Below are 18625 nucleotides of genomic sequence, written 5' to 3' on the forward strand. Positions count from 1 at the left end.
TTGCATGTACTATATATGTATGTTGCATGCATGTAGTATGTATGTAGTATGCATGTTGCATGCTTGTAGTATATATGTTGTATGTATGTTGCATGCATGTAGTATATATGTGGTATATATGTAGTATGCATGCTGCATGCATGTGATATATATGTAGTATGCATGTTGCATGCATGTAGTATATATGTAGTATGTATGTTGCATGCATGTAGTATGTATGTAGTATGTATGTAGCATGTATGTAGTATGTATGTAGCATGTAGTATGTTTGTTGTTTTTTTTACATTCAACGCATAGGCCGGATGATGAGACTACTACTGTCCCATCATTGGCTAATGTGTCAATCACCGTCATGGTAGCAGGCATCGCCCGATGAGACTTGTAGTGCCATCGGACGATGCTTGCATAGACCCCCGCAGCCTGCACAGACCCCCGGACAGTCGGCACAGACCACCGGCAGGCCGGCACAGCCCCCCGGCAGGCCGGCACAGACCCCTGGGCAGGCCGGCACAGACACCCGGGCAGGCCGGTACAGACCCCCCGGAAGGCCCGAACTGACGGTGCATCATGATGCGCACAGACCGCGCATCATGATGACGTCATTTCGGCAGCCAATCAGAGCCACAGCAGTGGCTCTTTGCATGATGGGAACTTCCGATTCCGATATTGAAAAAATACCGATACCCGATATTTGCAGTATCGGAATGCTCAACACTAGTGGTGACCCCTGAGTGTGTTAGTGCTGTGTTCTGGCTGCATGATTCTCTGTGTATGACTCGGTCTGTTCTCTGGATATTGCTTTGGATTCTGCTTGGCACCTTCTATGTCTGTTTGGTTTTGATCTCTGCTTGGTCCTGACTATCCGTTCTGTCTCATCTCTGGTACTGTACTGATATCTTGTGTATGACCTTTGGCTTTGTCTGACCTCCCGTCTGTTTATCCCTCCTGTACCTCGCTTGCCTGTACTGTGCATGACCCCCACTTTGCCCGACTTTGAGTTTTCTACCTTCTTTGAAAGCAGGACGCTAAGCCCTGCCCCCTTGCAGTCACATGACCATTCACATGACCGTAGGTCCTGTGCCGGCTTGCTAAACTTCTACATTCAGGTCCTGTGCATCTTTATTTTCCGGCTGTTCTTGTCCCCAGGGGTCCCTACGGTGCGGGTGAGTCCCTGCTTAGCGGAGGCTGTACGTCGGCGTTGTCAGGACCCTGACATCTGTGTTTTATTTACTATTTGACTATATAGGGTTAGTGATGGGGGCATCTAATTGACACATTTTCATTACTAACCTCAGGGCTTGTTGTCACAATGGTGACATCAACACCCCAACTCTTATCCCATATGCCACAGCTACAGGGCAGTGGGAAGAGCAAGGCTATGTGCCAGAATTGGCGCATCTTACTGATGCGCCTATCCATGGCCCCTTCCTAGGCTATAAATATCAGCCCTCAGCTGTCTGCATAGCTATTGCTAGCTATAAATTATAGGGAGACCCCATGCCGTTTTTTCCAAGAAATAATCATTTATTAATTAAGTACAAGTCCATAATTTTGTACAAACACTATACTAATTGTATTGGTCACTGGCATGTATATATATACTGTATATTCAGTACACACCAAAAGTTTGGACACACCTTCTCATTCAAAAAGAGTTTTTTTTATTTTCATGACTATGAAAATTGTAGATTCACTCTGAAGGCATCAAAACTATGAACTAACACATTTGGAATTATATAATTAACAAAAAAAGTGTGAAACAACTGAAAAAACTGTATGTCCTATATTCTTGGTTCTTCAAAGTAGCCACCTTTTGCTTTGATTACTGCTTTGCACACTCTTGGCATTCTCTTGATGAGCTTCAAGAGGTAGTCACCGGAAATGGTTTTCACTTCACAGGTGTGCCCTGTCAGGTTTAATAAGTGGGATTTCTTGCCTTATAAATGGGGTTGGGACCATCAGTTGTGTTGTGCAGAAGTCTGGTGGATACACAGCTGATAGTCCTACTGAATAGACTGTTAGAATTTGTATTATGGCAATAAAAAAGCAACTAAGTAAAGAAAAACGAGTGGCCATCATTACTTTAAGAAATGAAGGTCAGTCAATCCAAAAAATTGGGAAAACTTTAAAAGTGTCCCCAAGTGCCGTGGCAAAAACCATCAAGCGCTACAAAGAAACTGGCTCACATGAGGACCGCCCCAGGAAAGGAAGACCAAGAGTCACCTCTGCTGTGGAGGATAAGTTCATCCGAGTCACCCGCCTCAGAAATCGCAGATTAACAGCAGCTCAAATTAGAGACCAGGTCAATGCCATACAGAGTTCTAGCAGCAGACACATCTCTACAACAACTGTTAAGAGGAGGCAAAAGGGTCAACAAGTGCTAAGCATCTCTGGGAACTCCTTCAAGACTGTTGGAAGACCATTTCCGGTCACTACCTCTTGAACCTCATCAAGAGAATGCCAAGAGAGTGCAAAGCAGTAATCAAAGCAAAAGGTGGCTACTTTGAAGAACCTAGAATATAAGACATATTTTCAGTTGTTTCACACTTTTTTGTTAATTATATAATTCCACATGTGTTAATTCATAGTATTGATGCCTTCAGAGTGAATCTACAGTTTTCATAGTCATGAAAATAAAGAAAACTCTTTGAATGAGAAGGTGTGTCCAAACTTTTGGTCTGTACTGTATATATACAGGGTGGGCAATTCATATGGATACACCTAAATAAAATGGGAATGGTTGGTGATATCAACTTCCTCTTTGTGGCACATTAGTATATGGGAGGGGGAAACTTTTCAAGATGGGTGTGACCATGGCGGCCATTTTGAAGTCGGTCATTTTGGATCAAGCTTTATTTTTTTCCAATGGGAAGAAGGTCATGTGACACATCAAATTTATTGAGAATTTCACAAGAAAAACAATGGTGTGCTTGGTTGTAACGTAACTTTATTGTTTCATGAGTTATTTACAAGTTTATGATCACTTATAAAATGTGTTCAAAGTGCTGTGCATTGTGTTGTGTTGGATTGTCAATGCAACCCTCTTCTCCCACTCTTGACACACTGATAGCAACACCGCACTTGCATTGGCGAGTCTCGTCCAAGATACGCAGCATGCTGCGATTTCAGCTGAGAAAAAAATTGCAGATGAGATGTCACCCATTGAATAACATCGGTCATTTTTTATCAGATTGCACTCGTCCGTATTTCTCGGAAGTATGAGCCCTTAGGCAGATTCTACCAGTAATCAACCTGAAAAAAGGGCCGTAAAAAAAAATGAACAAAGCGCACAGCAATGTAACTCCATTTTCCTGGACATGTTCCGTCTTTTGCTACAGCTTTCAAAGAAGTAACATGTTAATTCTGAGGGCAGCTTCCGCTAGGGAGCCGCTCACTAATTAAATTGGCTTTTTACTGAAGCTGCTTTGCTGGTTAATTTGCCGGCATCTTTTTTCTGTGATTTTTTTTCTTATATTCGCTTTATGGTTTTTGAACACTGAAGCAGTTAAAAAAGTATCAAAGGTCTGAAGATGTGCATAGCAGTGTCGTCTTACATTGCTGTGCATCATGCTCATTTTTGGCGTGGTTTCGCAGAGCTTTTTCAGGCGGGATCCAGACAAAGCTGCTTCAAAAAAAACGCCATTCTTCTTCACCTAGGAAAACCCAGTAACTGCACCTGTATCTGAAACGAGCTGTGTGAACATGGCCTTTGGAGGAGTTTTTTGTTTCCTGTGACTTTTGCAGCCTTTTGATTGAACACTGAGGAGCTTTTGAGCAGATTCCATCAGGAGGAGCTGCAAAGAATCAAAATGTACTTTTTTTTTTTCTTCTTCAAGGCACTTAGGGAATTTTGTAGCAGAAAAAAAAAAACCTTAAAAAGACAACGTATGAACAGTAAAGTGGTTTTTGCAGTAGAACGGAGTAGGAAGTGACTTTCAAGCTACCTTAAGTAAGCAATTTTCAGGGTTTTTGGAGGGGAGGTGGGAGAGGGGGGCGTGAAACATTATATGCGTCCATCTACAAAACTGTAGATCCACAATTTAACAGGTGGTTGAATAGGAAGTGTTGAAAAGTTAAGTATGTTTTCAATTCTCGTTGAAATGATCATTGAGACAGCAGCCAAAATAGTCACTTCAGCCTACACCCGGCTGTATAATTAGTGTATGGAATTAGAACATTTTTCTATCTCAACCCACCTGCTTTCCAACCATTAACCCCATATATGCAGAACGAGAACTAACTTGCGCTAACCACATAAAAACATTGATGAAAGGGTAACATAATAGAAAACAGAAAGGGCTCCTGCAGTTTTGCGTACGAGCGCCAGCCATTATTTTCACAGGTGGCGCTCCTACCTGTGATAGTCTATGTCGCCATTCACAGGTCTGTGGAAAATCGCGTACACGTCTGATATTTTATCAATATCGGCAACGCAAGTTTATGGGTGTGAAAAAATAACATCCGAGTGCGGTTCAATTTTTCACAGACTTTCAGAATGGAGAAGGCGCAGAATTTTTTTTTTCATTTCTCCACCTACGAGAAAATCGGATAACACTCGTACCACCCTCTGATCAGAATAATCGGTCCATCTTTCTCATATGTGTAAAGATCAGGTCTAACGGGACAGATTCCGTCAGACAAAGAAAAGCTGATCGGCCGGTGCGCTGCCCGGCTTTCTACGCTCGGCATTTCCAATGTCTTCTTAGAAAGCAGCAGCTGTCCAAACTAGAATTACAAATTCATACTGGCTCCAGCTCTGGGAACGCTCGGCGGCTGAAGTCTGGCAGGTGGCAGTGGCATTCACCCATCACCTTCACCATTAGCCACACCGGTGTGTACCAGCCGGCCAACCAGCGAAGGCCATGTTGTGTAAGATATTGGATGCTCCAAGAGGCTTCTCCGTGAACTTCTGGTCCTTGATGATCTCGGAACTGTGCTCGCCTAAGACACGAGTAACTCATCAGACCTGCTTACGACAAGAGAACTTCATCAATACATATAGCAGATTGTCCAAGAACACAAACGAGCTCTTCAGCTGCAGTTATCTGACATGGGTGTAAAGAGTGTGTGGAGACCAAGCGGCCAAATCTGCCCCCCCCCCCCCCCTAGAAAACCACTATGAGAAGTTTGTATATACATGTGAAGGGAGAAAGCCCAGTGAATTCCTGCTAACATGAAATCATTGGAGTAGAGATTAGAGGCGGCCACTCCCTCCCTCCTGTACTGGCTGCTCCTTTATAAATAGCCTGTTCGTGGTGTGAGTGTACACGACTTCTCAGTCTGCCGTGGACTTGGTGCAGAAGTGCTGGCCTGAAAGGCAACCTTACCTAGAGCCCTGACCTCTGCTCCCATGGACCTGTCCACGTCTCCCGCCTTGTGGGCCTATGGCTCTGTCTGGCTCTTCTTTTCCCTTTTATTGTTTTTTAAGTTCTCCCATTCTGACATGGTCCTCACCCCCGCTCTGTTGCTTTATTTCTTCCTATTGGTGATCTTTGAGTGGTTCTGTCACTTGTATCTCCCAATCCTTCTAGGAATGGTCCTTCTCAGTTCTGCATGTTGGTATGTCCTGACCATTTCCGCCCCGAGAAGAAGGTTACCAGTAGCCGGCAAGGCTGTGTTCATTACAGGTAAGTCACCGCTGAACAGGTCTACGGGGCCGATTTACTGCCCATACAACATATCGGGGCAGATGAGCTGTCCGCAATCTGTCCCGGGGCAAACATCCCTCCTGGAGGTACATGTGCACCTAAGACATGTAAGCTGCTGGAAAAGAATCTGGAACATTGTGAAAAGTGACAAAACCATCCCCTATCTGAGACCCTTTAAGTCTTTAGTATGCTGCATAACCTACTCTTGGGATGTTTCCGTGCTAAAATAACTTGCACCGGAGTTACGCTGGCCAAATTTGTGCACGATTAGGTGTTTCTCCAAGAGGAAAAAAAAAAGTGAAAATTTCCAATCATGGTGGACTGACTGATTCTCAGTTAACTCCTTCTGCAGCCAGTAAGGCTGAAGAAGGTAAATGGTGCAAAGGTTTTAATGAAACCCACTTTGCCTTCTACAGTCTTTGTGCTGCACAGTCTATTACTGGCTGCAGAATGAGTTACCTTCGAATCAGTCAGTTCACTATGAGCTTGACTTTTTCTGTGCTCCTTTCAGCTAATTTATGTCCACATCTAAGAAGGAATTTGCAGGGAAACAAGTTTTAATAAAACCAAATTACAACAATGTTAACCCCCCCCACCCCCAATGCATGCACTTGCATAAAGGATGGGGGTCTCCAAAGGTGGACCTGCAATTCATTCCTTTGCCTAAACTCTATGCATTACAGTAAAAATTGATGTTATGTGTTCTGTAGGGTACGACATCTTAGAGAACATTAGTGTCTTGGGGAACTTTGACAGCTTGAATGGAGCCCTGTCGCGCGCTCTGCACATGGCTTTGTATATAGCGATCAGCCAATTAGAGGTTCTCAGTAGTGGGTGACGTGCGGGCTCAGAAACTCTCACTCTGTTTCAGTTCTTCCTGGATGGGTTACACGGGTCTCTATCCAGGGAGACTTTCTATTGGATGGTTACAGATTTAACTAAGTGTCAATGACTGATCCCACCATATGTGATTGTTATCTTTACTTTTCTACAAATGTGGACTTTGATATGCGTTAGCCGTTTATGTATCAAACTTCAAAAGCTGTGGTGGGACCGTGCACCATCACAAGAAGTGGCACATTGTACATAATTTTATTTGAAAGGGTCTTAAAACCTCTTTAGAGCTACCATCATTTCACAGGAATGACTTATCTGTTACCAGATTTTGTGATTTCGCTAAAAAAAAAAAAAACCTGTAATACGCTATTAATTTGATCCCAGACCTGGTGAGGCCGGTGTACTTGCTAATAAAATCCATTTCAGTTCTGCTTAAATTGCCATAAGCAATAACTATGCCTGATATATAGTGAATGGAGACTCTTGCTCAGATTCGTTGCCAGCTTTGGACCCAAAGGCGTAATAAATTTGGCACAAATTTTGGGCTGTCCAAATTGGGGGTTGTATGGTTTGACTCCAAAAGTTGCTAGTTTTGTCCAAAAAGTGTCATCGAGCCCCTGATTGATAAATCTCCCCACTGTGCTCCAGCTGGATGACTTATTTTTAGTGCCTGTTTTCAGGGCTACAAATCACTTTTGCATCGTTTGGCTTTTACAAGCTCTGTAATCCGCACTGTTAATGTAGTCTATAGTCATAAATCAGCTGAGAGGAGCTCAGGAAAGACGGGTGAGTTACAGACGCCCGTCACACCCCAGAGTGGATTCTCAATTAACTCATTCCACACCAGCTCAGTGCAACCCCGCAGCTATAGGAGGCAACAATTCTGAATGCAACTGAATTTCAAAAAAGTTATTTAACCCCAAAATGCATGTAATTAAGTAAGAAAAACATTGTCTCCGAAGGTGGACAACAGCTTTTCCCAAAAGATACTGTAGAAGTCTATTGTATTAACTATTAAGTGGTGTCAGGGCGATTTACCGAATTCAGTCAGTGCCACCGGTAAGGTGTGAGCTTCTGCTGTCATGCAGGGTCTAATGGCAGGGAGTAACTTTCCCTTCGTCTTCTTGTATATAAAGAGGATCAGGGTGGTTTTCTGGGTTAGGTCATTAGCTAAATTAGTTCCTTCCATCTTTCTAACTGTGGAGTAAGCTTGTTGTGTCCAGTGCTATTCTTTGGTGGCACAGAGCGGTCAGACTGCTCCTGCCAGCGATTCAGCAGCTTCTGCTGGCATCATGTTGACTGGCATGACTGCTGACATCATGCTGATTGAGAGCTGTTGCCTTGCTGCCTCTCTGTGGAGAGTTGGCTGTCAATCAGCATGACGCTGGCTGTCAATTAGCATGACTAATCGAGCAGCTCGTAAAAGGAAGAGCTCCTCTGATGTGGGGCAGCTGAATCTCCGGCAGGAGCGGTAGATTACTGGTTTGAGCTGGAGCCGGGTAGGGCAGGCAGGTAGGTGCCTCTGTTTGCAAATATTTATTGAAATGGCCCTGGACAACTCCTGGAAAGACCTTTTTATAATATTGTAAAGAAGAAAAATGTAGGTCCTGGCTGCAGGTTAAAAATATTACATGCTGATTATCTATAATCTGTAGCCGCCACTCGGGGAGTAACACTTCTTTTTCATGTAGAGCATTATGTACCAAGCGCCCTCTAGTGGCTGCTGAATGCTACTAACATATTGCCTGTGTCTAGTCAGGAGGCTGGGGCTTGATTTTAGAAGGAGGTGGGAGCTTTAAACAATATAATGGTTTAGTAGAGAACTTTGAACCTAGGTAAACACTTCACTTACTTACTCTGACTTCCCAAACATGAAAACAACAAATCTGTCCAACATTACTAGGCAAAGCTGGACATGTTGTGCATCATAACCAGGAGTCTGCAAGTAAGTTTATAATAACCCCCTCATATAGGGTCTGAGGAGCAAGTGCATCATGCATGGAATTAAATGTATAACCTTCTTGGATAAATGGCTTAGAAGCCATGTAGGTAATGTGCTGATGTATTGTAACTTTATAATTTAAGAGGTTCCAAAATCTGTTTTGAATTGCTAAATCCATAGTTATAGGGATATTAGGCCTGAGCCAAACTGTTTCCTTAACTCCCATAGAAGTGATTGGGAGTTATCCTAGGTGCAGTTCCCTGACTGACCAGGGGTTAAGGGGGGCGCCAGAGAGCTGCAAGTTCCTAACTGGAAGTGAGACAAAAGTCAGGTTACCCTGACATCCGTAGTACTTAAAACCTTTTTATAGGTAGACAGGCTGCCATTGTTCTTGGCAGCACAAGTCCTGTTTTTATACAACGATTCTAGGCCTGCTCAAAAATCATTCTACTCATTCATTGGGTGATCAGTCACCTACTTACACTTAAAGATTGTAAAACAAGCATTCTTTAATGGAATGTGCCACAAGGGTTTTGCTATGATGCATGCTGATTCCAGTGATGTGTCATTTATGCTGACATTTTGCTACAATCCCTTTTTGTCTGCTACATACTGTATCTACCAGTGCTCTGAATGCTGAACGCTGTTTAACCCCGCCCACATCACCAATTGGCTACTTTTTAATCATGCACAGTGTACACAGAAAGCAGCAAATCAGTGGTGTGTGTGTGATTATACCGGGCAGAATGTTCGTTCACAATCCTCTTTCAGAGATAACCTTTTGGTCCCCTTCTTTTCACTAGGCATTATGAAAACTGCTTAGCATGACTACAGTCAGTTGTTTCCATAGCCTTGGCTACCTGTTTCTATCCCATAGAGAGATTCCTATCTCATCCATGACTTGAATGTCAGAGATAACTATACCCCTTTTTGTATGTTGAACTGGTGACATTATGGTAAAGGGGTGGAAGAGCTGAATGCAATGCTGTTTAACCTTTTTTTTATTTCTAATATCCATTCTAGAGATATAGGCTTCTAAACCATCAGCCACTTAATATGCTAATTTTCGTTTCAATAAAGCAGGTGTTGGCAGAGACTTTTCTTTGGGGGCGTTTACTTTTTCCCCTGTATGCTACTGCCCAATCATAAAAAGGAAGTGCAGTGGGGAGGTGTGGATAACAGATTTTTCAGTACAGTGTGGTAAGAGTGACTTGTGTAACTATCACACTAAGGCCGGGATCACACATGTGAGAAACTTGGACGAGTCTCGCATGTTAATACCCGGCGCTTGGGAGCGGAGTGTGCGACTGCATGTATTTCTATGCAGTCACACGCTCTGATCCGAGTGCCGGGTATTAAGATGCGAGACTCGTCCGAGTTTCTCGCATGTGTGATCCCGGCCTAAGGCCTCCTCCCTCCTGGCGCTTATTAACATTCTCAAGCTGTGTGAGGAGAGCTCCGCTTTAATGTAATTACATACAATGCTCTAGATCTATGCCAAGTATTGGGTAATAATGCCTCAATACCTGGGAAAGATCCAGGCGAAAAATGCTGCTCGCATGATATTCATCACTGTGCCCCACTGCAGCTCTCTTTTCCCGGCATTAAATTACATTCATAAAGCAATGACAAGACAGGATTGGAGGAGGAGAGCTGCAGTGATCATAAGAGCAGCATCTGGAACACAAGACTCTGGTTCTTTGCCGGGTATGTGACAAATGCTGCTCTCCTAATCCTCTTCATCACTGCTCCTCTCTGCAGCTCTCCTCCCTCGGTCCTGTCATGACATTATCTGTCATTTGACAGCCTGGAGAAGAGGCTTGCAGTGGTGATGATCATGTGAGCAGAATTTGTTGCATGCAGTACTGTGGATCTTTCCCAGACATTAGAGGATTATTTCCCAATACCTTGGATAGACCGAGTGTTGTATGTTATTACATAACAGCGAAGCTCTCCTGGCACAGTGCTGACCATTAATGCCAGGAGAAGGAGGTCTCTGTGTGATGAGGTTGCACAAATCTGTATTGCCAGATTCCACTGAGAAAGCCTCCTGATATTCTCTAGGGGTGTTTGCCAAATCATAAGAGCTGTGCAGGGTTGGGACGGAGGAGATTTTATCCAAAAAAAAAAAAAGTAAGAAACTCAAAACTTTGAAGTCAGAATCTCAGCAACGGCCAAAACAAAATGAAGACAAACTCTTATTTCGCTCCTTGCTGCTCGCAGCTGCATGAAATGTATATGAACACCTGATAACATCACCCTTAATGGCTGAATTTTGATATTTGTCATTCATAACTAATTGCGTACACATCCGGTATAGTTAGACTGATTGTACCATATCCAGGAAGCATTGCTCCCATTAACGGTAACCCATTCAATGTGTAGTACATTGTAAGACAATCACGTCCACATATGTTTCAGATTATGGATTTACATTTCACTTTAAAAAAAAAAAAAAAAAGTGGAGTATAGATCCGACCAATAATGTGTAGTCTTAGCAGTATTTCCTACAAGAAATATAAAACCCCTTGGCAGGATATGCAGTCACTGATGGTACAAAACACCTGCCAATGAATTCTCCATTTTCAGAGCTGCGTGCATTAGACTGACTGATGCCATGTCTGGTACCGTAGGTGAGATTTCACTTCGGAGCAATGGTTATATATGTGTCGTAAAATGCTTCTGTCTCCAGTCCATATTGTTTGGCTCGGAGAATAGCCGAGGATGCATATAACTAGTCCGTGGTTGGACTAGGAGGCACGATGGCAGTTGTCCCGTAGAGGTGATCTCCTGCTCATAAAACACTGATTTATATTAAAGCAGCCAAACCTCCTCATAAGTGACTGTAATCTGCCCCTACATCATGCTGCTCTCAGATTACATAGCAAAAACCTGGTGACAGATTCCCTTTATAAATAAAACAAAAAAAAACCACAAGGGCCTAGTCATCAAGACTGGGCTAAAATGCACCAAATTAAATAAAAAGTGAACCCCTTTTAAAGAACTTGCCACATGTGAGTTTCCGATGTGCAATAATCTACAGTAGAACCGTTGCCAACTGAGATGGAGTAGATTTCTTCTATAATTTTTCACCACTAATTATAGTGAAACTGTCTGGACGGCAGTTCGTCACTAGGAAATGGGGTTTAAAGCAATTCTATGGCTGCATCCAAACTGAGGCAGCAGTAGTTCTGATAATATCACGGTTTTATTTGCTGCAGCTCTTCTAGTCCTCTCACTGAGCTAGGTCTAACTCCACTTTGGCAGCTTTCTGCCTATGCACAGTGTAGCACACAGCTGTCAATCTGTGTTGGAGGGCAGGAATAACCAGAGCTCGTGAATATGAAGATGTGGTATGATCAGACCAAGTTCCAAGGCATTACAAGGTAGGGACACATTTATAAGATTATCTCGGCACAGGAACATTTTATTTAAACACATCCAATTGTGGAAATTACAAGGGGCAGCAAATACCTGGTGACAGATTCTCTTTAATATGTAACTTTTAAAAGATGAGGAAACTGACCTGACGTGCATCCATATCTTAGGAAACGTGGTATAGCTTTTCTCTTACTCAGTAACTTAATGGGATTGCCCTCTCTAGTAGATCCACAGGAGTTTGCGCGGCTGACTCTGAAGCTTGTATTGACCTACATAGTCATGGTTGCACGGCCACCTCCAGCTCCATGTGACTGCAGCCAGTGGTGTCCTGCAGAATGAGGTCGAGGTCCCGCTCTTCTGCCAGATGTGTTGGGAGTGGTTCAAAGAGCAGAAATATGATCATGACCCTTTTGTACAAAAAGTTTGGCATGAGTGTCCAAACGCCTATAAGAAAAAGTGACCTGAACCATTCCAGTGATGTGTTCATCTGCCATTACTTTATTTGCCCCTTATGAGTTACATGTATCCATATAACAGATGAATTCAAGTCGTCTGGTTTTAATTGTCCAAGGCAATATTCCAATATCAACGCTGTAACTCTTACATAACTGTTATCTCTCACTGGACTTTTTTTTTTTTTTTTGGAACTGGCAGTGAAACAAAAACCGAAATTCACTCTATCCTAGAATGTGGAACAGCTCGCTGGCTGCAAGGCTGGACTAAATTTAGAGAGCCAAGATCTTTTTTATGTTTCCCAATGGAATATACGGAAAGTGAGGGATCTGGCTGTGAAGTGAAAACCCACAATCTGTACAGACTGGGCCAAATGTATTACTTGACTTCACTGAACCCTGCTCCGTGCAATGTTTTATTTGTAGTGAACTGCCTTTTTCTGCAGACTGCACCCCTTCAGCTATATAAATATTCAGCACAATTATTTTTTAGTTTAATTTATTTCACTCTTAACATTTAGTTATATATTGACTAATCGGTCTACTCGCACCTATCGAATTTTAACGGTTAAATCAGCCTTTCTGCACAACAGTTGCACTAATGCCTCTATCCTGTACCACTCATTGCACTGGTTACCCATCCAGTAGAAAATACAGTTTAAACTTGTCAGTTTCAGTCAAACAGCTCTTTATAGTGCTGTACCCTCTTGTATCTGCAAGAAATATCCTCATCTGCATACTATATGCCAGGTGGTGACACTCAATAGTGGCCCACACTAGTAGAAAATACACACAAACTCCAAAACAAGCATGTGCATTTAAGGAGAAAGAGGAGCACATGGGTAGATGTAAAGGTGACACCCCAGAGTCCGGTTGTCACAGTGACATTACCTCCCTCTAATGGGTAAAGTCATGCTTGGAGGCAGAAAAGGGACCCCCATGCCAGGCAGCATAGATTTAATCACAATTTCCTGCTGCAGGTCAGAAAAAGGAGATTCCTTATAAATTCTGGCCAGCAGAGGGGGTTGGTGAGTCAGCTAGAAATCAGCTGAGGGGGTTGTCATGGAAGCGAAGCAGCTGTGAGCTGTGAAGAGAAATGACAGTTTAAACGTGAGGACGTGAGGTAAAAAGACCTTTCTAGAAGATCCTGTCAGATGAAGACAGGGAGCTGATCGGAGAGGAGCTCGATAGGCAGAGCTGATCTGTGAAGAGGGAAAGGACAAGAGCAGAGACTGAGAGACTCTAGGGAAGCTAAAATACTGCATATAGCAGACCCCTGAGTGAAGCGCTAATAAAGAGAAAAGGGACATCAGAGTCCTAGGCTGACAGGAGCTGTATGCCCTGATAGCCGAATCTGAAAGTACAGGGGATTGTAAATTCCTGTGTACATTGAACACCTGAGGGCACAGCAGCGGATAAGGAGCCCAGGGCCGACGGTGAAGAGAACGGTACCCGTGGAATAGGCTCACGCTGACAGCCGTACAGGTTAGTGAAACCATCATGAATAGAGGGTCGCAGCATAGTTATATACAGAGGAGACCCACACACAAAGCGCAGAAAGGAAGGTCCTAAATCCCCACCTGGCAACGTGGATCCCCTGAATGCCTCCAGGCGAGCCGGATTCATTCCATCACCTGTATGTGGTACTCCGGACTGCAACCTATTACCAGTAAAAGGTAAAGAAACTGCACCTCTCTGTGTCTTTCTCTCATTTCTCTGCATCCCAGCGTTCACAGCCATTTTTACTATTCATTTAACATCTTTGCCCTGGGACTGCAGTCCTACCTGTGGAGGGCTACAACATCATAGCTGCGCCCAACTTCCATCCCAGAGAAGCAACACCGCAGCGCTGGTCACCTCTGACTAGAAAACCACAGGTGGCGTCACGTATTTCACCATCTAATAACTTTATTTTCATTTTTACCACATAAATACCACACAACTTTCCCCTATTTTATTACTGGATGCCTCTGGGCCACGGACCAGGTCGCCGCCGCCGTGACACCGTCCCCCATGGAAGTCGACGGGCCCGGTACCGAGTACCCCCAGGCCCCATGGGGCGCTCCATAATAAAATTTAAAAAAATTATATTACAAAAATATATAATATAAAAGTAGACGAAGAAACATTTATAGTGTAACATGATGCTCAACAGGAAGAAACAGATACCAGGGTCACCACTCCCCACAACAAACTCATTGCACATATCCCATAAGTATATGAAGCCTAGGATTCATCACCTGGCCCAGGGTCTTACCCCTTCCCCTCTGACAGCTGATAAGCACCATCCTCTGTTGTAATTTACTGACTACTTTTTCTCATGGTGTTACCCCTCTGGGGGGGTGCTGCCACAGGCCCATTTATTACTTTATTGGCACTTTATATACTTATGGGCTATGTGCAATGGGTTTGTTGTGGGGAGTGGTGACTCTGGTATCTCTGTTTCTTCCTTTTCAGCTTCATGTTACAGTAAATGTTTCTTCATCTACTTTTATATTATATTTTTCTATTAAAAAAACTCTTTTATTCTATTACATCTAGCTGTGTACTCCTCTTTCTCCTTAAATGCACCTTCTTGTATCTGTCTACTACTCTACCCATACTCTGTCCTACTAATGATTAAACCTTCTCCATAATCTGAACCTCTCACTAACATCTTGGACTTTTCTTATGCTGCACGAGTTCTCTAGAATAATCTTCCCCCAAACAATCAGGTTAATTTCCAAAATTCCCAGTTAAAAGCATACCCTTTCACTACATCTTTTCAGGCCTATCCTGTCTCCCATTATCATTCTTCTTCATTTTCCACCCTTTGAAAATATTCTTTACGAGTAGTTTTTTTTTTTTTTTTTCAACTACTCGACCCACATATGTGCAAAAACTGTACATAATGGCTGATTGATTTACTTTTTATAACTTTATGTATACTACTTTGTTTTATAAATGATGACTGGATTATGTATCGAGGCTAGCACTTTTACCTCTTGGGACAGATTGTATGCTCTTGTATCCAATTAAAACTCAATCAAATTTGTTGGTGGAAGGTATTAGGGTACATGCACACGCTGCGGATTGTGGTGCGGATTTGGCCGCGTGGATTTTGTAAAATCCGCAGGTCAAAAGACTTGCGGATTGGCCTGCGGTTCTGCCTTGCGGTTTTTCATCTCCACAATGGAGGAGATGGCAAACCGCAGCGGAATCCGCAGAAAGAATTGACATGTCAATTCTTTCTGCGGTTTCAAAACCGCACGGAAAAATCCGCACCGCCTGCACAGCGGTTTTTTATTCCCATAGGGAATAATGGTATTGTACACCGCAGCAAAAACTGCTGTGGACCCGCAGTGGCCAAATCCGCTGCGGAACCACAGCAAAATCCACAGCGTGTGCACATACCCTAATAGTTGAGTAATTAATGCATGGCTGTAATGCTAACCACTCCCCTGCAGATACAGCAGTCTTGTGTTTTTTATTTTTTATAGCCCGTGCTGTATATCAAATTCCTTGCAGAGTCTGTTGTGCTACATGGCAGACAGCCACTATGGTATTCTATTAACTTTTAAATTCTTACCTTGACCTATATAGTACAGTGTTGGAACACAAAGGTCACATTTCTAATATCAGCTAATTACATTTAAGCAGTTTGATGGCAGATTTGGGGCCGACTGCCAACTAAACTCTATTAAACGTTGTTTAGTCATATTGTAGGATGTTGGTTAATATTTCTCTAAATCCTGACTCTGTACTTTTGGATTACAGCTTTCTGACAATCTATTTAAAATGTTTGCCCAATAAACAATGTATATCTAATATGTTATATTCAAACTGGTGATGTGAGTAAAGAGGTACTGAGCATGTGCAACTGGGGTGGTCGCACTTTCTCCTTGTCATAGGACTTTTAGACACCTCATAGTACCTTGTCAACCATATGCGCCAGCTTTGGCTGCTATGGACAACTGATATAGTCTTTATATAAATTGGACGTCCCCCCCATACACTGTAGATAAAAGTTATGCAAACCCATGAGATTGTGTATGGGGCCACACAAGTCTACTCCTCCCTCCCCGACTGATGATTTGGGAACAGAGAAGAATCCTGCTGATGAAACTTCAACAGCTGATCATTTTGTTTAGTGCGATAGTACTCATTTGACAGCTGTTCTTTTACCCTTCGCCACGACAGCACCCACTGGAGGTATCGGATCCGCCCCATTTGGAACAGGAAACCCTACAGGAAAGATAAAAGGGGGCGGTCCGCCTTTCCTCCTCAGTTTTGGTTTCCTGTTCCAAACGGAGCCACGATATCCTTCAGGAAAGAATACCTGGGCCAGGCATGCCGCCTGTGCAGTCTCCATGTGAACGGCAGGGGCTGCGGTCCGGAGGCAGCGTCGGGGGAGATTCCGCTAGATGGCTCCCCCCTCGTCTGGTGAACGAAGGGTGATGACGGGGTCCGGGGAGGGCCGCCCCGTCTCACCCAGGAGAGCGCCGGTAGGCACCGGGACGCACCGCTACTGGGAGTGGTAAGAGTGCCAGTGGCGCAGAACAAGAAAAAAAAAAAAAAACAGCAACGGTGGCGGTGCATAGAGAGAGGGACCGCATAGAGAGCGTGGGCCGCACATCAAAGTGGCGCGGTGGCCGGCGCAGAGTCTCCTGACCCCCCGGAAGTAATGGTTGAACTTCCGGGGCGGGATGGCTGAAAGCGCGTCGAGGCATGCGCGCGGTGATCCCAGGGAGGAGGAGCAACTTCCGGGGGGATGGCAGGAAAAAAAAAAAAAGAGGCAAATTATTTAAACAGCGGCGCAGCTGAGTGGCGATGCAGCAGTGTCGTCCCCAACGGAAGCGCACGCTCCAGCGGGGGATTCTGCAGGAGGTAGCTCCACCAGGGACCGCAACACCGGCCGCAGGAATGAAGCAGGAGAATCAAGGCCTAGGACGGGATCTCAGCCATCTGATCCGGTAATATAAGGCTTCACTGGGTGAGTGTGCAAAGTATATACTCTGCCTACTAAGCTGACCTCTTCCCCCCCCCCCCGCCTTGGTGTCCCCTTCTAGACCAAGAAAAAGGATAAATCCAAGCATAAAGAATGTGCGTTATGCTCTGAACCTCTCCCTGACTCCTACCCTAAGAAGCTCTGTAAGCAGTGCACCAGAGAGACAAAGCAGGGGGCCGCATTGTCGACAAAAGATATTAGAGCTATAATCAGGGAGGAGATACAGGCTATTAACCGCGCCAAAACTCCCTCAGAGACTGGCAGCAAAAAGCAGTTAACCCTCAGCTCAGAGTCAGAGGAGGAAGGGGGGTTAATCTCTGACTCCTCACTCACATCCTCGTCGTCATCAGACATGGAGGGACGGTCATGTTTCCCCCTGGATAGTGTGGACAACCTAGTCAAATCGGTGAGAAGCACTATGGGGTGTGAGGAACCAAGGGGTGCCCAAACCGCACAAGACATAATGTTTGCGGGATTGGCGGAAAAGAAAAGGAGAGCGTTCCCGGTAATACCGGCAATTAAGGCCCTAATAAAGAGGGAATGGGAAAAACATGACCAAAGAAGTTTTCTCCCATCAGCCTCAAAAAGAAAGTATCCATTTAGCGATGAGGAGCTATTAAAATGGACCAAAGTGCCAAAAGTGGATGCCGTTATATCCTCTACCTCGAAACAATCGGCTATTCCAGTAGAGGACGCAGGCTTGTTGGCAGACCCGTTAGACCGCAAGGCAGAATCATCATTGAAGAGGTCTTGGGAATCTACCACGGGTATTTTTAAGCCAGCGGTAGCCAGCACATGCACCACTAGATCTATGCTCGTGTGGTTGGACCAGCTGGATCAACAAATCGAGCAAAAGGTGTCCAGAGAAAAATTTTGGGCCGCTATCCCATTAATTAGAGGGGCAGCTGCTTTTATGGCTGATGCGTCGGCAGACACTCTACGGCTGGCAGCAAGATCAGCAGCTCTTGTGAACAACGCCAGAAGGGCGTTGTGGATGAAGAGCTGGAAGGGGGACGCGCAATCAAAGGCTAAGATTTGTGCAACCCCGTGTGAGGGTGAGTTTCTCTTCGGGAAAGCCCTAGATGAGATACTCGCCAAAGCAAAGGAGAGGAAGAAGGCGTTCCCTGACTCTTATATCCCTTTCTATAGGAGAACCTTTAAGAGGCGACCGTTTGGAAGAAGGAGGCAAACGGAAAGATCAAATAGATGGGCCGCAAAAGAAGAGAAACAAAAGGGTACCATGTTCAGGGGTCCAACATTCCGAAAGGAAAATAGAAATTAAAAAATCAGACCCACCTGTAGGGGGTAGATTCCGGTTCTTTTATCCAAAATGGGAACAAATATCCTCAAACCCATGGATCTTGGGTATTATTAAAGA

General features: G+C 44.2%; 1 protein-coding gene across 1 annotated transcript in view; it reads left to right on the forward strand.

Moving 5' to 3' along the window:
• The first annotated feature begins 5261 nt into the window (after positions 1–5261).
• The window catches only part of HSD11B2 (hydroxysteroid 11-beta dehydrogenase 2), a 65172-nt gene continuing 51808 nt past the window's right edge, over positions 5262–18625 (forward strand). Inside the window, exon 1 of the mRNA XM_073576205.1 lies at positions 5262–5627. Within this exon, the coding sequence (XP_073432306.1) occupies positions 5351–5627 (277 nt within the window). The 5' untranslated portion in view covers positions 5262–5350. The remainder of the gene's footprint in view (positions 5628–18625) is intronic.

This window comes from Dendrobates tinctorius, unplaced genomic scaffold (genome assembly GCF_039654945.1).
Source record: "Dendrobates tinctorius isolate UK_male_01 unplaced genomic scaffold, ASM3965494v1 ptg000047l, whole genome shotgun sequence".
In the NCBI taxonomy this organism is placed as follows: Eukaryota; Metazoa; Chordata; class Amphibia; order Anura; family Dendrobatidae; genus Dendrobates; species Dendrobates tinctorius.